Source organism: Arvicanthis niloticus, chromosome 1, assembly GCF_011762505.2.
Source record: "Arvicanthis niloticus isolate mArvNil1 chromosome 1, mArvNil1.pat.X, whole genome shotgun sequence".
In the NCBI taxonomy this organism is placed as follows: Eukaryota; Metazoa; Chordata; class Mammalia; order Rodentia; family Muridae; genus Arvicanthis; species Arvicanthis niloticus.
Genome location: NC_047658.1, coordinates 108353706 through 108370128, shown reverse-complemented (window position 1 = coordinate 108370128; position 16423 = coordinate 108353706). Strand labels below are relative to the sequence as shown.

The following is a 16423-nucleotide window of genomic DNA, read 5'->3' as shown; positions in this document are numbered from 1 at the left end:
TTTCATCCCCAGCTCAAGCTAGGGAAAAGCTGACCTGACAGAGACGAGAGGCAAGGGATGAACAACAGGAATTCATGATTCAGTTTCTCCCTGCTGTCTTGGGTTGTGGTCCACAGTCATGTAGTCCAGATTCTGGGTTGTGTAGGAATGAAAAAATTCCCTCTGGAAAAGCAGGGGTTGATGCAAGCCTACCAGCATCCAATGACAACCACATGTAAATGCAGTGAAAAGTTAGCACTGAGAAGCAAGCTGTCAGCTGAGACCAGCCACAGCAGTAATGCCCCAGAATCCCTGCTGAAGCATGTGTGCAGGTTTTTTTTTTTTTTTAAATTATTTTAAGGTTTTAAAAACAGGATGAAAAAACATTGCAAGCAAAAATCAACAGACTACTGAAAAAAAATCAGCACATAACAGTGGCAAGACCTGAACTGAATATTGAGATTGAGAGGTAAAAACTAAGCCTTAAGATGAACTTCTTGTTTTTTTATTGGTTATTTATTTATTTATATTTCAAATGTTGTCCCCCTTCCCAGTTTCCTCCCTGTAAAACCCCTATCCTTTCCCCCCTCCCCCTGATTCTATGAGGGTGCTTCCCACCCACCCACCCACTAGCATTCACCTATGCTGGGGCATCAAGCCTCCACATGACCAAGGGGCTCCCCTCCCACTGATGTCATACAAGGCCATCCTCTGCTAGATGAAAGATCAGTTCACCTCCATAGATGGGCCAAGACTGGATAAGCTGGGAAATGGACTCTTCATGGATCTTCAGGGTTTAGGGGGGGCAGGCAGCATGTCAAAAGGACCGTGTCAGAGAACACTGACAAGATAGAAGGACTTCAGAGAAGCCCAGAGTACAAAACTCCCTGTAGGAACAGCACAAAGCTGTAATGTTTAATGTCTCGCAGCAGTAATGTGAAAATGAAAGTCACTGGAGGCAAAACGCATGACTGGCCTGAGCGTGTGAGCTAGCGTGTTAAGTTTTCAGAGCAGCTTCTGAAAGAGCATAACCCCTACATTGCCGTTTCAAGGCTCTGCAGTGGTTCGAATGTGCATGTCCACACCATCAGGCTTCTTACAGATAGAAGGTTACGGGTCAGTCTTGGTCACATGTCTCCTGTGGGGCCTGAAAGATGAATTATGCAAGACCGATGAGGACCACCTGCTTCTGAGCTTTCTGTCCCATGGGTGACCCTACTTTGAGCTCTAGGCTCCAGGCTCCAGCATCTCAACTCTAGGCTCTCAGTTATGTCTATATAAGGACTCCAGCATCTTATCTCTGGGCTCTTGGCTCTTATGGTTCACCTCAGATCCAGTGTGGACTTGGTGTATCTGTTTTGCTTCTTGCTTGGCCTGTCAGCTGCTGTACTTCTTACTAAACAGGCCAAATGGCCATGGATGCACACCAGCTGCTGAGCACCCAGAGTCATGGGAAATGATCAAGGTTCTGTCACGGAGTGGACAGAAGGAAACCTAGCACCTGTCTCCACAAAGTCCTGTGTCGCATAGGCACAGTGGTATGTCACCTGACCCCAGTGTCAGCAGTAGCTTGACCTGCTGTTCTCACTTCATGCATACAGTAGGCCCCACAGCTCTGGGGAGGCTGGAGACCCAGTTCCTTGTAATGTCTCTGAGGATTTTTCAAGGGCGTCACGCCTCTCCTTCAGCTGTACTTCCATGTCAACCTGAGGCTTACAGATAGGTGAGAGTCAGAATTTTCCACTGAGAAGGTTGGCCTCAACCTATGCTGTCTTGATGCTTGGTTCTAAGTATGTATACTTGTCAAGTTGACCTTAACATTATATGGTCCAGGACCAGTCACCACAGATTCTGCTGGCCAAAACCCCTGAGATGCCCTTGGACCTAAGAGTTTATTACGGGAATTCTGGCAGAGGTTTGCCATTTCTCTGCTATCTCAGAGTCCTGTGGTCCCCTACTGTTTGAAGAACATGATCTTGCAATGCCTCCTCAAAGACCATCCTATGAAGGACAGCTCATCCCCTGCTTGTTCTTTACTGCTTTAAGTAAAGCATCCTCTAAGACCCGTCAAAGAACAGATCTGTCCCCTGTTCTGTGGTCTCACCCCTCACCATTGATAATGCAGTTCTGGGGTCTCCACTGGGATCCTGTTAGCATCCAGGAGCCAGCAGCACACCAGGTCAGTGCTGAGTGCATGTGCTATATCATCAACCTCCTGGGCCTACCCTGCTATACCCACTTCAGGCAGTCAGGTCCAGCCAGGCCCAGACACTTAAACGGGCCCCACTGAGGCATTTCATTTGTACTTTGTCCTTACTCCTGGCTCCCTATTGGACTCTTGGGTCATCATACAGATAGTGGCATATTTAAGCCCATGAAGAGGCCTGTGGTTTATATACCTGTGTCCATGGGCCAGGGGACTATGCCAGCAGCACCTCCTCATATTCCATCCTGTCCTGACTCAGCACAGGTGACCATCTCAGTGTGCCTGTCACTTTGTGCTGCCTGTGGATCCAGATGTAGAACTCTCAATTTCTTCCCCAGCACCATGTCTGCCCGTTTGCAGCCATACTTCCTGCCATAGCAATAATGGACTAAGCCTCTGAAACTGTAAGCCAGCCCCGATTAAATGCTTCCTTTATAAGAGTTGCTATGGTCATGGTGTCTCTTCACACCAATAGGAACCCTAACTAAGATGGCTATTATTATTATTATTATTGGAACTCCTGGATACATTCCATAGTCCATAAGTTAGGCTCAAGGAAAAGCATGTTGACGTGCTGGACTTTATACAACCGACAGGTTAGGAGGCAAGCCCTCCTCTGCAGCACTCAGTCTTTTATTCTGCCCTCAAGTATGCTTTGAACATCATTGTTACCCTTGTGCCTAGACTTCATCACGCTTTCATCTTGCTGTTTTGGTGGACTCTTAAGCCCATCGCCTCTCCTAAGTGCTTAGCCTTGGGGTGGATGGAAACAAAAGATCTGTTGGCAGTAACTGTGTCTGCTCTCTGCACTCATCCCCATGTGTCTCCCTGGCTGGCTTTTCTGTAGATCTTTTGAAAATTTCCACATCCCATGAGCTGGGTCTAGAGGTGGCATTCATGTCTCCCCAGTTCATTCCAAGTACCAAGGCAGGATGAGATCACCGGGAGAGAATGAAAAGACTTAACATTTGTCAATTGTCCTATTGCCGTGACCAAATATGTGACAAGAGGCAACTTAAGGCCATCATGGAGGGGCATAATTGAACATAAAAAAGTTGGACACATGAATCTGTAGTTACAAGTGGACAGCAGGTCTGACTGTAAAACTTTAAGACCTAGTGCCTTACTTTGAATGTCTACCTCCCAAACATTCTACAACCTTCCAAACAGTGCTAAAAAACTGGGGGATCAAGTATTTGAACACACGAGTCTATAAAGAATATTTCAAGTTGGTAGAGAGTATTTCACATTTAAACCACAACAGGATCATAGGACTGACAAGACTTGTCAGCAAGAGTGAGGCAGGAGTAGCCACATCCAAAGGGACAGTAGAGCATGGAATCAGATTGCCTCATAGGAAGGCTGAATGGCTCATCATGACACTGTGCACCTCAGGCTCCAGGCAGCTGAAATGCCAGAGAAAAGAAGAGTCCCCTCCTGGCCCCTAAGGTACAGAGTAGGCTCAGCAAGGTGGCAGCCCAGACTATGCTGGAGAGTAGCTACCAGGGTGTGCACAGTGGAGGAGCTGGGAAGAAGGTTCCAGGAGGCAGGGCATAGTCAGCCAGATAGTGTGGAGATACAGAGATGGAGGTATCACTGGATCTAGGACATCAGCAGGATGGTGGAGGAGTAAACAGAACAGCAGAGAGCTAGGTCAGTTCTTCCCGGGAATATCATGTGAGCACAGGAAGAATAAGGACCTGTGTTAGGGTCTGTGTTTCTGTGCTCTTGACAGCTACACTCTATTCTATGCCCCACATTTGTCCTGCATCCCTCATGGTCAAAGTTTCTTGTCGCTTCATCTCAGTGGCTGGCAGAGACCCTCTAAGGCAGTGTCCAGCTCTGACAATTCTCTGCTGTGGGTGCTTGGCATGCTCTCTTTGTGGCCCTTGAACTCATTCACTTGTCCCTGTAGAACCACCCTGGGCTCCTCATTCCTCAAGCTTCTCCTTCCTGCTTAGCTTCATAATGGTTTGAATGAAAATGGCCCTTATAGGCTCATAAGTGTGAATGCTTGGTCCTCAGTTGGTAGCCATTTGAGAAGGATTAGGAACTTGCTGGAGTAGGTGTGACCTTTGGAGGAAATACATCATGGGGGTGAACTTTGAGGTTTCAAAAGCCTATGCCAGGCCTTGTGTTTCTTCTCTGCCTGTTGCCTGTAGATCAGGATGTAAAGCTCTCAGCTACTGCTCCTGCATAGCAGTCTGCCTATCTGCTTCCTGTCATGATGATAACGAACTAACTCTAAAGCTATAAGCAGGCCTCCAATTAAATGTTCCATTATTAAGAGTTGCCTTGGTCAGAGTGTTTCTTCACAGCAGTAGAACATTAATTAAGACACTTCCCCTCCTTCCCCAGCATCCTCCCTGCCTCTGGTGGAACAGACCTTACCCAGCTGTGCTTGTGAGATTACGAGAGTAGTGTGTACCTCCTCGTCATCTCATTTCCCAAGTGCTGTGTGTGGGAGGAACAGTGTCCATACTGTTGCCACCACAGGACCTTGGGCAGGTCCCCCAGGTACACAAGGCAGAGTTGCCAAGCACCCTTTCCCAGAGAGCTTACCTTCTTGCTTTGTAGGCTAGGCCCTTGAGACTTCCCTGGGCACTTAGAGCACATTTGTTGTAAGTTCAAGCAAAGGATAAAGACAACTCCTTTTATTTCTATTTTTGGGGTGTGTGTGTGTGTGTGTGTGTGTGTGTGTGTGTGGCCTTGTGCATATGGAGGTTGGAGGACAGTATTTGGAGTCACTTCTCTCCTCCCACCCTCATGCAGGTTCCTGGGATTGAACTCAGTAGCCAGGCTTGAAGGACAAGTGCCTTTACCTGTTGAGCTATGCCCCAGCCCCTCACTTATGTTTTTAATTTTTTATTATTTTATGTGGATGGGTGTTTTGCCTACATGCATGTCTATGTATCATGTGCATGCCTAGTGCCTATGGGGACCAGAAGAGGTTGTCACATCCCCAGGGATGAGTTACAAATGGTTGAAAGCTGCCGTGTACTTGCTAGGAATCAAACCTGGATCTTCGGGAAGAACATCAAATGCTCTTAGCCATGGAGCCTTCTCTCTAGCCTCTCATTTATATTTTGAAGCCAACTCTACCAGCATTTTTTTTTTTTTGAGCTGCAGACCTCTACTATCTATGGAAACACAACCCTGCATCCAAGATCCATTTAAAAGCTATGGGCTGTAGGAAACGGAGGGGAGGCATGTGGGATACAGCTTTCTCCAGGTTGAGCAGCATCCTCCCTTCCTTCTCATGATTGTAACACCAGCAAGAACATTCCTGTACACACACACACACACACACACACACACACACACACACACACACACACTCCTCTTTTTAGAGTCTCACTGTATAGCCCAGGCTAGCCTACAGCTGATGATCTGCATCCCTTAACCACCAGGGTGCTGGTGTTACAGGTATGTGTCCAGCTCCCTTCCAGTTCTTTGGGGGAACTTCAGATGTATCACCAATAACCTTGAATCACTTGAATCACTTCTATAAAACTGCCCCAGCCCACGGGGATTCGACGAGACCTTAGGGAAGGGGGCGAATGAATGAAAGGACAAGAGACACAAAGAATGAGAGCAAGTCTGGGTTCTGATCAAGCTCTGAAACTTTAATTTTGGGGGCAGGTTATAAAGACATAGCAAACCGGGAAGTTTGGGCGAGGGTCATTGCTTAGGGCTATCCTACTATGGAATCCTTATTGCCCTAGACCTTCCCACTGTCATAATCAGCTCCAAGGAAATGCCAGACGTTCTTTAAGTTCCTGGGACCTGAGACCTGTGAACACGTCCTTTCTTAACCTTGTACTGACTAGACTTTGTAAAACAGCAGGTAATTTCCTGGGTTTGGCTCCCAGCATAAAACCACCCTACTTTACCTGCAAACCTGGGTGCCTGGTACTTGGTCCCATTTTGTTTCCTGACTCTGCCTCACTTGGGGACTAGTGGTTTAGGAGTTAAGTATATACTCCCTTTAAGGAAGGATATTGGGCCTCCTGACGTGGACCCCTGGGCTGCCCTGTCATGGCTGCTGTATTGCTAATGTCTTTTTTTCACAAGGACATGTCTGCTTTCCACTTAATCCATCTTGTGGCTGTAGTTCCTTTTTGTCACTGTGGGGAAGATGCCCATTCTCCCACCTAGAAGGCAGAATCCCTCTTAGAGTATATTTAAAGAGGACCTGGATCAGCTTGTTTATTCATTGTCTTGCTGTGGCTTTCCCTGGGCCCTGGTCAGGCCTTAGATTTTCAGAGTGGACTCTGGGTCTACTGCCCTGGCTGGAGCAGGCCTTGTCCCTGCTAAAGCAGTTTTCATCTCTGTTTCCTCAGTGGGTAGAACAGTGGCGTTACACACTATATATTTGGCCATAGTGTCCCTTGACATGGAAGACTTCAACATTTGAGAGCATCCCCACCAAATGATGCCCTTGATTCCCGGTGAGGATGCCTGGGAATGACTGGGATTGAGGAATCATCATTTGGCTGTGGCTTTCTGAGAACAGGGACATGGAATTTCTTGTCCTGGAAGCCACACTCTGAGATCAAAGGTGAGCTTAGAGAAGCCGGCTTCAGTGTCCTCCTGCTGTCCCTCAGCACACCCACTGCCTCACCAACCTCTGCATCACGTTTGTCAGTCCCCGGTGTGCCGTCTGCCAGACAGACCTCTCCAAGTGCATAGGAAAGGCAGGCTTACTGGCCACATCTGTGAGGACCTGGGTTCTCCTACCCCAGGCCCAGGAGCTCTGCCACACTGGATCTGTTTACATCCACTTCTGGGGAGCAGAGGGAGCCCATAGCCCATAGCAGGACCCCTGTGGTTTATTCTCCAGAAGCTTTTGAGGCCATAGCTAACCACTGTGTCTTTATCTTCCCAGGTCACAGCCCCATCATTGGCCACATTCTGTGCATTTGGAGATTATCTTGTACCCTTCCTACACAGTCCAGCCAGGACTTTATCTGCCACACACCACACATAGGTTCCCTGTATCATGTTTTCTTCTTGCCACTCCTACCTCTGAAACCCAAGCCATAGAGCCCCACATTCCTGGCCCCGTGATCCCCTTCCACATGTGTGGAATGTTCTCCACTGTCACCAGAGGGATGGAAGGAAAGGAGCAGCCGATAGCCTCTTGTATAGTAAGCCAGTCATTGACAGGTATCTTAAATGTAGTGCACCTGAGGAGGCAGAACAGGACTTAGGTCCTAGCACCACTGCAGCCACAGCCTCTTGGTGTTTGAGCAGTGCAAAGCGCCCTTCTCCACATGTCTGTCCATTGCCTCCACCACACTGATGGATGCTAGGATGGTCTTCTCAGCCCACAGGCTCCTCTGTCTACCTAGAATGTTCTGATGCTGCCCTTGGGTTCAGTGGCTGCGAGGCTGGTGTGTGGGTCCCTGGCTTGCTTTGCCCCTGCCCTTGCTCTCAGTGTCCAGCCAATGGCTAATTACCTCTCCCCTATTCCTGTTAGACACACTCTCGTCCCCCATGTTCTGTTGATAACTTTAGCTCTGTTCCTGGAAACTTTGAACCACAAACGAGAAGCCACGCAGAGTGCCCAGGAAAAGACACCAGGAGGAGACACACAGTGCCAGGGTTTATTGCAGCTTAGGGATGAGTGAGCACAGACCCCTTTTCAACCCCAGGTCCCAGAGCCCCTCCAGCAGGCAGCCACATTGCCTGATACAGCTCCCTGGTAGCTGGTCTTGCTTGGACAGTCCCATCTGCCTTTGTGAATGTGAAGTGACTGACACAGGGCTTACTTTATGTTACAGAGGACACACAGGCTTGCTGTGGGAAGCCCTACAGCCACAGGCTCTCACAGAGGATGAGGCCAAAACAGCCAACAGGCTCCTCGGGGCCAAATCCTCACCTGGCACCCTCCTCTAGTGGGTCTTAATTGTCCCACCAACCTCCTTGATGCTGGTCTCAGCAGTGGCAGGCAGAGGGTCGACCAGAAGCAGTGAGAGCCACAGAGGGTTCTTGTGGGCCTTGTGGAGCATGCCTGCCTAAGGTTTTCATGGTCAGCTGTGCAGGCTCTGCTCCAAGTGGAGGGTCATAAGGGGTTGGGGATGCAATTGCCTTCCAGCAGTGGGCTCTAGGAAGCGTTCATGGAAGTCATAGGCAGGGAGCTGCAGGCCGGGGCACAGTTGCACTCATCGATGTGGGTGTAGGTGTGCTGGATGACTGTACCATCGGGACACTGCATAGTCACAGCTACATCATGGACCTTGCTCTCCTGACAGCAGGTGCACTGATGCTCCATGGCCTGGGTCTCCATGGAGTACCTGTGGACATGGGAGGGTGTTCCTCTTAGCAGTGTAATAATTCATGGTCCTCTGTAGGCTCTTGACAGCTGCCTGACTATCCAGCATGGCTACTTTCTTAAACACAAAGCCTTACCCCTCCTGGGCTCTCTTTAAACCCTACTCTATCTTTCATAGCCATCTGCGATTCTGTTCCCTTTCCATTCTGCTGATCCTGTTCAGATGTTTCCTCTGGACAGCCACCCTAAGCCCTGAAATAAGCCTCTGGCCGTTTCTCCTGCCCTCTCTACCACAGACTCTCAACCTTCCTGACCTCTCCCTCTTCACGGCTGACCATAGCCTGGGGCCATCTAGGGCTTACAGAAGGACCTGATGCTACCTGACCCCCTAGACATATTCAGATTCCTGCCCGTGGGTCCCTAGCCAAACCCCTATTTTGTGCAGCTAAGCTAGGATTGCTCCTGGCTTGGATGGGAGATGGGCCATATGCTATGTGCATCTTTGTGCAGAGAGCTATGTGTGACCTTCTGACCCTGAGCAGGGTACAGTTTCTGTGAGACCCAAGGTGACAGGTAGCAACTAGATGCTGCTGTACTCTCAGGGGAGGTAAGGCACCCACTCACTTGGACTTTCCAGAGCAGGAACCCTCACAGAAGGTGATGTTGACCTCCGTCTCACAGCCCTTATGCCGCAATATGGTTGAGTTTACGTGCACTTGACAGGTATGTGAGTCTGCAAAGGAAACAGGCCAGTGCAAGGACCCTAGACCCTTACTCAGAGCCTCTGGACCTGGTAAAGCTGACCCTCCATGGTGTCAATATTGACTGTCAATTTGACAGGATATAGAGTCGCCTAAGAGAAAAGCTCAGAGAGATTTTCTAGATTAAGTTAATTTATGAGAAAAGACCCACCCTGCATGTAGGCAGGACCTCCATGGCCTGGGGTCTCAGCCTGAGTGGAAAGGAGAAAGTGAGCTGCCCGCCACCATCTATCCCTCCCTGCCTCCTGGCTACAGACACAGTGCCGCCCGCCTCTGCTTTAACAGCCACGTCTCCACACCATGGTGGGGCAGCAGCACACTCCAACCAGGAGCCAAACAAATTCTTCCTTCCTTCAAATGGCTTTGTCCCGTGTTTTGTCACAGAAGTGACAGAAGTAACTGACACAGCTTTCGTGGGTGGCCCACCCCTTCTCTCATCCTGGAACCCTGGTGGGATCTGCCACCCAGTGGGAGAAGCTTGTATTGTTTTTGGTGGGAACTGGATGGAGCTGGAGGAGATAGGAGATGTCTTCAACTTACCCTCTTTTTCACAGGAGTAACAGCAACCCGCTTTCCTTAGGGTTCCCTACAGAGCCAAGAACAGAACAAGACTGCAGCAGAGTTGGGATAGGGGGACAGGTCGTAGAAATACACACTCCTTAGGGTAGAGCCTTCCAGGGGCATGATAAGGGTAGACCACCCAAAGGCAGGGCCTCCCAGGCACATACCGTACAGTTGGATACATCAGGGCAAGGCGTGGGGATCGGGGTCAGAACATGGACTCCATTCTCAGCCCTACAGATGTATGCAGTGCAGTTGTCCACAGGACTGTTCACCCAGGTTTCATTGGGCTGAAAAGCAAATCACACAACAGAGGTCTAGGCAGTGATCTGCTTGTGGCTGAGACCTGCTCAAGGGAAGGTCTCCGTCCATCCTCTGCTATTACCTGTACCACGTGACCCTCTGGTGTGAGGCAGGCATTCTGCACACACTCCCCGCAGCACTGCTGTGGCACCAGTGTGTACTTGAAGCCCTGTGGGGACAGGAGAGGTGGTCATGTCTGTGATGCATCCCATCCACCCTCCTGAGCACACACTTGGGGCTCTGGGATTCCTTAACAGGAACAGCAGAAAGGTCATGCATGTCTTTGCTGTGTTCCCAGGTCTTGCAGCTTAGCTCACCCTGCCTCTCTCTGTTGACTGCAGTGGTTCTCAACCTTCCTAACACTACAGCCTCTTAATACAGTTCCTCGTGTTGTGGCGACTCACCACCATAAAATGACTTCATTGCTACTTCATAACTGTGATTTTGGTACTGTTATGATTTGTGATGTAAATATCTGACATACAGGATATCTGAAATGTGACCCCTATGAAAAGGTCATTTGACCCTCAGAGATGTTGTGACCCACAGGGTACCATACTAGACCCGTTTCTACTTAGTTCATCAGCCTGCAGGTCCTGTACTCCAGTCCTTACCCTCCCCCTACTTTTCCCACTGGAAAAGAGGAAGACCTCAAAATGACGGTGAGCTGGAGGACTCTCAGTGAAAGGCAGCCAAGGGTAGCCTCTCAGGGTGTTTTCTGGGCCACAGGCTCACCTGGGGACAAGAGGTGGTACAGAGCATCTCCTTACACTCTACTTTTGGCTCTTGGTTGCCCACAGAGAGGCAGGTGCATGTCTGGCAGGGACCCCCTGGGAAGGTTGTACCAACCTAGAGCAGAAGAGAAGAGTGACACAGAAGGCAGGGCAGATGTGGGTGAGCACAACAGGTCAGGATGTGTAGCTGAATCCAGGTAGAGCCCACAGGGCCCAGATATTTCCCCGCTAACATATGATTGTTCCTCTAGTTGAAAATAGGTACCCAGTGGGCAGGGACATCAGTAAGCTGGGAGACCCAAGAGCTGAGCACTCAGAGGTAACAGTTGTGGCAGCCCCTCTTTCTACAGCTTTCTTCACACACACACACACACACACACACACACACACACACACACACACTCACACACACACACACAATGATCTTATGTCCTATGTCTTAACGGTCCAGACTCCCTCTTTGATCTCCCCTTCATGGCAAGAATGTCAAGACAAGACCAGGGACTGGTAAACATGGACTTCCCACCCACCTCAACCTGCCCCTGCTATCCACCCTGCCTGGGCTGAGCCCTTACCCCATAAACGGTGTCATTGTATGTACACAGTTTAGGTCCTGAAAGGAAAGGGGGATTGAGTATGCATCTGGCAGCAGGGCACAAACCTTTGCTCCCCCTGCATCCCTGGATTCCATTGCAACCAGTCTCAGTGTCCCCTACCCCTTGCTTCCACCCCATTCCTACTTACGACAGCTGGAGCTGGGGCAGCAGCTGCCATTCTCATGGGTCTGGACCAGCTCATACCCTGGCTCACATTCGGGCAGACTCTTGGGGCAGGTGCTTGAATTGCAAACTGTAAAGGGGTAGCTCTGTGAGGATACTGCCCATTTAGCCACCCCCTCCCCATCTTCTTCCTTTTGGAAATACTAGCCTCTGATGTCATTTTTCCCTTGGGACTTAGTGTGTTTCATGGTTTTTCTGGGTTTCAACAAATCTCTTTGACCCTCTTGGTACTCCCCAATCCTCTGCTTTGTTAGCTCAGACCAGAGGTTACCAGCTTTATTTTTAGGTAAAAAGCTGAAGAAGCATCTTGAGATCATCCCCCACCCCTTGAATGGCCAGTGCAGCTAAGCTAGAGTGAGACTCCTCTACGTCCCCAGGAGATGCTCACCACACAGTGTCTCAGGGCAGCATGGATTGTCAGCGCTGGGCTGGGTCACAGTCACAAAGCCAGCTTCTGTGCACTGTGGGGGTTTATCCTGGCTCTCACACTTCACTGGCTCACACTGTACTGACACAGAGCCGGGGTCACACACACAGGCCTGACAGTTGCTGATCCAGTGTTCTCCAGGCTGAAACAAGCCAAATCAGGATCTCTGAAGGCTCCGAGGTCCTAAAGTCCCTGGCCTGTCTACCTGAACTCACCTCCAAGTCATAGTTTACCCTAAGCAGGTTAGCCCTTCCAAGGATCCCAGGAGCCCACATCAGCTTCCTGGGCCATAAAGACTTGGCCTCCCTCCCTCCCTCCTTCCCTCCCTTCTTCCCTCTTTCCCTCCCTCCCTCCCTTCATCCCTCCCTCCTTTCCTTCATCCCTCCCTCCTTCCCTTCCTCCCTCCCTCTCTCCCTCCTTCCCTCCATCCCTCTCTCCCTCCCTCCTTCCCTCCTTTCCCTTCTTCCCTCCCTCCCTCCCTCCTTCCTTCCCTCCCTCCCTCCCTCCTTTTGTCCCTCCCTCCCTCCTTCCATCCATCCCTCTCTCCTTTCCTCCCTCCCTTCCTTCTTCCCTCCTTCCCTCCCTCCTTCCCGCTCTTCTTTAGCTCAAGCAAAGGCTAGCGAGCAGCACCACTCACAAACTTGGGTAGCCCATCTGGTCCCACGCAGGCTGGAAAGAAATGAATAAAGTTGTTACTGAAGATGCTGGGGTTCAAAGCCAGGCAGAAGGGGGTCATAAGCTGAGAGAACCATGCTCTTAGCTCTGACCACCTGTACCCAAGCCAAGACCTCCATCTTTTCCAAGGATGGAACAGAAGGTCCTAGAGAATTCTGAGGGTATTGGGTCCCTGGGGGAGTAGTAAGAGTAAATGTTGAGATTCTAGCTCTTATGTGACGAAGGGAGGCAGGTTCTCTGACCAGCCCCAAGCAGCAAAGTTTACACAGAATGGTGGCAGGCTCACAGGAGGCCTTTTGACATCTGCAGGAATACATCTGCAGGATGGACATCTGCCTCACTAGGCTCTTCTCCCATACTAGTCAGAGAGAACAGGATCCTGGCCTGGCAGGTGAGGATGGACCCTATGGAGAGCAGGGGTGGGGCGGGGTTTGTCTTATGGTAGGTGAATGGCACTTACGACACTCTGACACACAGATGTCCAGGCGTGAGTTGAAGAGGAGCTGATTCTCAGGGCAGAAGCAGCCCTCTGTCAGCATCCCAGCTGAACGGTCCTGCATCCTAATGTGAGGAGGAGGAGCAGGGTGTAAGATCAGAAATCAAGTAGCCCCTCTGAGAGCCAATTGTGAACATCCCAGGGAGTACTGGAATGAGGGTACCCACAGGTTAAACCCTTCAGACATGCCTGGGAGGCCAGCTGCTACCTCCACATTCCTGTCACTCAGACAGCACTCACCTGGAGCTGCAGGATGCTGGATTCAGGGGTCCACAAGGCCTGTACTCCTTAGTGGGTGGACAGGAGAGGTCTGTGGGCACAGAAAGTGTCATCAAACAGGTTCAGAAGAACCAAGGAGGCTGAAGCCCTAAGTGGGATGCTTCCAACTTACCACACAACCCTCCAGTGGCATTGCGCCAGTTGGTGCATACACCCTGGGTCCGGCAGAGTGCTGCATAGGCCTCCAGGCTCTGACAGAGTGTGTCAGTAATATTGCCATTGCAGTGGTCACTGACACAGGTTCTGAAGAAAGTATCTGGAGGGATGAGCCTGTGACACTCAGCAAAGACCCTATGACAGTGAGTGAGTGGTCAGGGCTGGGCCAAGCTCAGCAGGGAGGCTGGCCAAGGGAACTACTGCCCAAGCCCACCACCCCCAAAGGACAACTCACTGGCTCAGCATCAGCTCACAGAGAGGTGCAGTGGGGCATGGGGTGGAGGTCGGTGTGCTGGACACTGTGGGCTGGGGAGTGGTGCTGGGGGGAGGGCTAGGCTGAGCTAAGCAGCCACTGCTACTGTTCCCAGGCACCATCCAGTGTTTGGCCATGTCCTGGCAGTTGGAAGCTATTGTGCCATCAGGCCGGCGGCAGTCGTCTGTCTGGCTGTTTGTGCAGGTACCTGGTGAGTAGGGCAGGATTACATCAGCTTCCATTGTTTCCCATAGACCTGTTCCTTCCTCCACTTACTTACTTAGGTCATGCCTACTCACCACACTGGCCCTCAGTATTGTTGCCGAAATATCTGTAGGGCAACCATATCTGGAAAATGTTCCCATCAAAGGTGATGCTGGTTCCAATGGCAGAAATGTTGACAGTCATTGTGGTGGCCCCACTCAAGGACACAGTCACACCATTCTTACTGTAGCCTGACTGTATCCACATATGGTCCCATATAATCTAGGGATGTCCAGAGGAAAGCAATGATCAGAGGGCTGGCGAGGCAGCATGCTACTTTGGGAATTTTCCCTCCCAAACACCAGGGACATACATTCCTATTGTCTCCTCAGTCTAGAGCTAGGAATTATTTCTTAGCCTAGCCAAGCTCCTACAGGCCATTTCTGCAGAGGGGAGAATGTTCTTGGTCCTCAGAGCTTTTCTATGTCACCTCATATCTAGACCCCATGTTTGCACTGTGGTATGGTGGCCCTGCCTATCACAAGACTCACCAGGCTCTCTTCCTTCCCACTCTTAGTAGTGGCGATAGTGAGGACAATCTCCATGGAGTTGTAGTATATACTGAGGGCGCGGGGACAGAAGGTGGCATTTGTAGTAGCCCCACAGTAGTAGCTATGGGCAAGGATGCTCAGGTTGCCATGGCGAGGATGGATCTCTCTCATAAGCACCGAGGTACAGTTGTCCAGGAAAGTATAGGAGGTGCCATCGAATGTCAGGTAGTGTGAGTACCCCCATCCACTGCAGAAGCCTATGGGAGACTACAGTTGGAGACTCACTCCCCAACACTGTTACCCAGTGCCACCTCAGAAACCACTACCCCAGGGGAACAGTTGCTATATCTATAAAATAGGTGTCTCCCAAACTATATTTACTGTGAATATGATGTTGGTCTTAAAATGGGACTATTCCAAATTACCTAGGTGTCTCTTGAACCTAATGACAGTGTACTTATAAATGATAGGAGAGACAGACATGGGGCAGAAGACCATAAGAAGATGGAGGCAGAATGAAGCGATGAAGCCACAAGCCAAGGACTCCTGTAGCCCTTAACATGGAAAGGCAGGAAGGAACCTCCCCAACCTCCATAGAGAGTGTGGCCCTGCCTGGTTTGATCTGAATCTAGCTCAACATCTTAGGATGGGAGATCCTAAGAGTTTGAGTTCTAAGTCCCAAGTTTGAGTCATTTATCACTCAGTAATGGAAGTTGTCATCAGTACCATAGGAAAGGACTCACACTGTGACTTTCCCACCCTGCCTCTCTCTGGTTACAGCCCCTGCCCATGCCACATCCATGTTTTTAGCCTCCCTGTGCGCACTGCCTGCAGGCTAGCACAGCATTTGCATGTGCTGTCTGAGACTGACAGACACTGAAGCCAAATGCCTCAATGCTGTCCCATCTGGCTGAACTGTCCCATGCCTGCCCTCTGCTCACATTCACACTCGTAGTGGAAGTGGCAAGGCTCCTGGTCCCACACTTTGATGGGCAAGTGCTTGTTGACACAGGTGACATTGTCCACAGGCTCTGGCTCTAGGAGAATGACTTGGTTGTTGCCTTGGCACATGGCCACTGTGCAGTTCTCCAGGGTCCAAGACTCATTCACCTGAGGGAGAAGATATACAGGGTGTTCACCTGGAGCTCCTGTGGAGATTCAAGCCCTGTCCTGTCTGCAGCCCTGGGTTCCTACAGCTCTGAATGCAGCCATTGTCTGCTGATCAAGACCCCAAAGCCTGTGCACCCCTCTCAAAAGGAGCTACTGAAGACAGGTCACTGAGCCAGCCTTGCCACGGGGCTGGGTGCTCCTGAGCATTACCCATAGCTCAACCCCAAAGCAGTTGTCCCTGGCAACCCAAACCCACGCCAGATCGGAGGGAGCTGGAGGGGAAAGGGAAACTCACCTGCCGGGGAGGGATGGCATTATCACAGCCAGGAGGCAGGGGAGGTGAAGGTACCGGGGTAGAGGGCACTGGAGGTGAAGAGGAGGGGCAGGTCCCCTGGAAGCGGTCAACATCACAATGCTCGTTGCAGATGGCATAGAACTGGCAGCCAGCTCCATCAGTCTTATTGTAGATGAGATCCCCTGTGAGGAAGGGGGCATAAGAAAACGTAGCGACAGCCCAGCTGAAGAGGCAGGCTAGTGCCAGGGGGAAGCCATGGGGCCTGAGGGGTAGCCTGAGGGAAAGAGAATCCTGTTCAAAGGGCACCAGCTGAACTTTGTATGCATGAAAGGGCTCAGAGCTCTGAAAACTGACAAGGGACATAGGGTAGGGAGAAT

At 50.6% G+C, this 16423-nt stretch overlaps 1 protein-coding gene across 1 annotated transcript in view; it reads right to left on the bottom strand.

The window, feature by feature from the left end:
- Nucleotides 1-7780: 7780 nt before the first annotated feature.
- Muc5b (mucin 5B, oligomeric mucus/gel-forming) overlaps nt 7781-16423 on the bottom strand; it is a 33586-nt gene continuing 24943 nt past the window's right edge. Inside the window, exons 32-49 of the mRNA XM_076913582.1 lie at nt 16047-16228; nt 15583-15751; nt 14642-14898; nt 14186-14372; nt 13869-14094; nt 13590-13768; nt 13439-13508; nt 13163-13263; nt 12665-12696; nt 11989-12169; nt 11566-11670; nt 11397-11434; nt 10823-10936; nt 10170-10256; nt 9952-10074; nt 9764-9809; nt 9087-9195; nt 7781-8484 (exon numbers count right to left, since the gene is read on the bottom strand). Coding sequence (XP_076769697.1) covers nt 8295-8484; nt 9087-9195; nt 9764-9809; nt 9952-10074; nt 10170-10256; nt 10823-10936; nt 11397-11434; nt 11566-11670; nt 11989-12169; nt 12665-12696; nt 13163-13263; nt 13439-13508; nt 13590-13768; nt 13869-14094; nt 14186-14372; nt 14642-14898; nt 15583-15751; nt 16047-16228 — 2396 coding nt within the window. The 3' untranslated portion in view covers nt 7781-8294. The remainder of the gene's footprint in view (nt 8485-9086; nt 9196-9763; nt 9810-9951; nt 10075-10169; nt 10257-10822; nt 10937-11396; nt 11435-11565; nt 11671-11988; nt 12170-12664; nt 12697-13162; nt 13264-13438; nt 13509-13589; nt 13769-13868; nt 14095-14185; nt 14373-14641; nt 14899-15582; nt 15752-16046; nt 16229-16423) is intronic.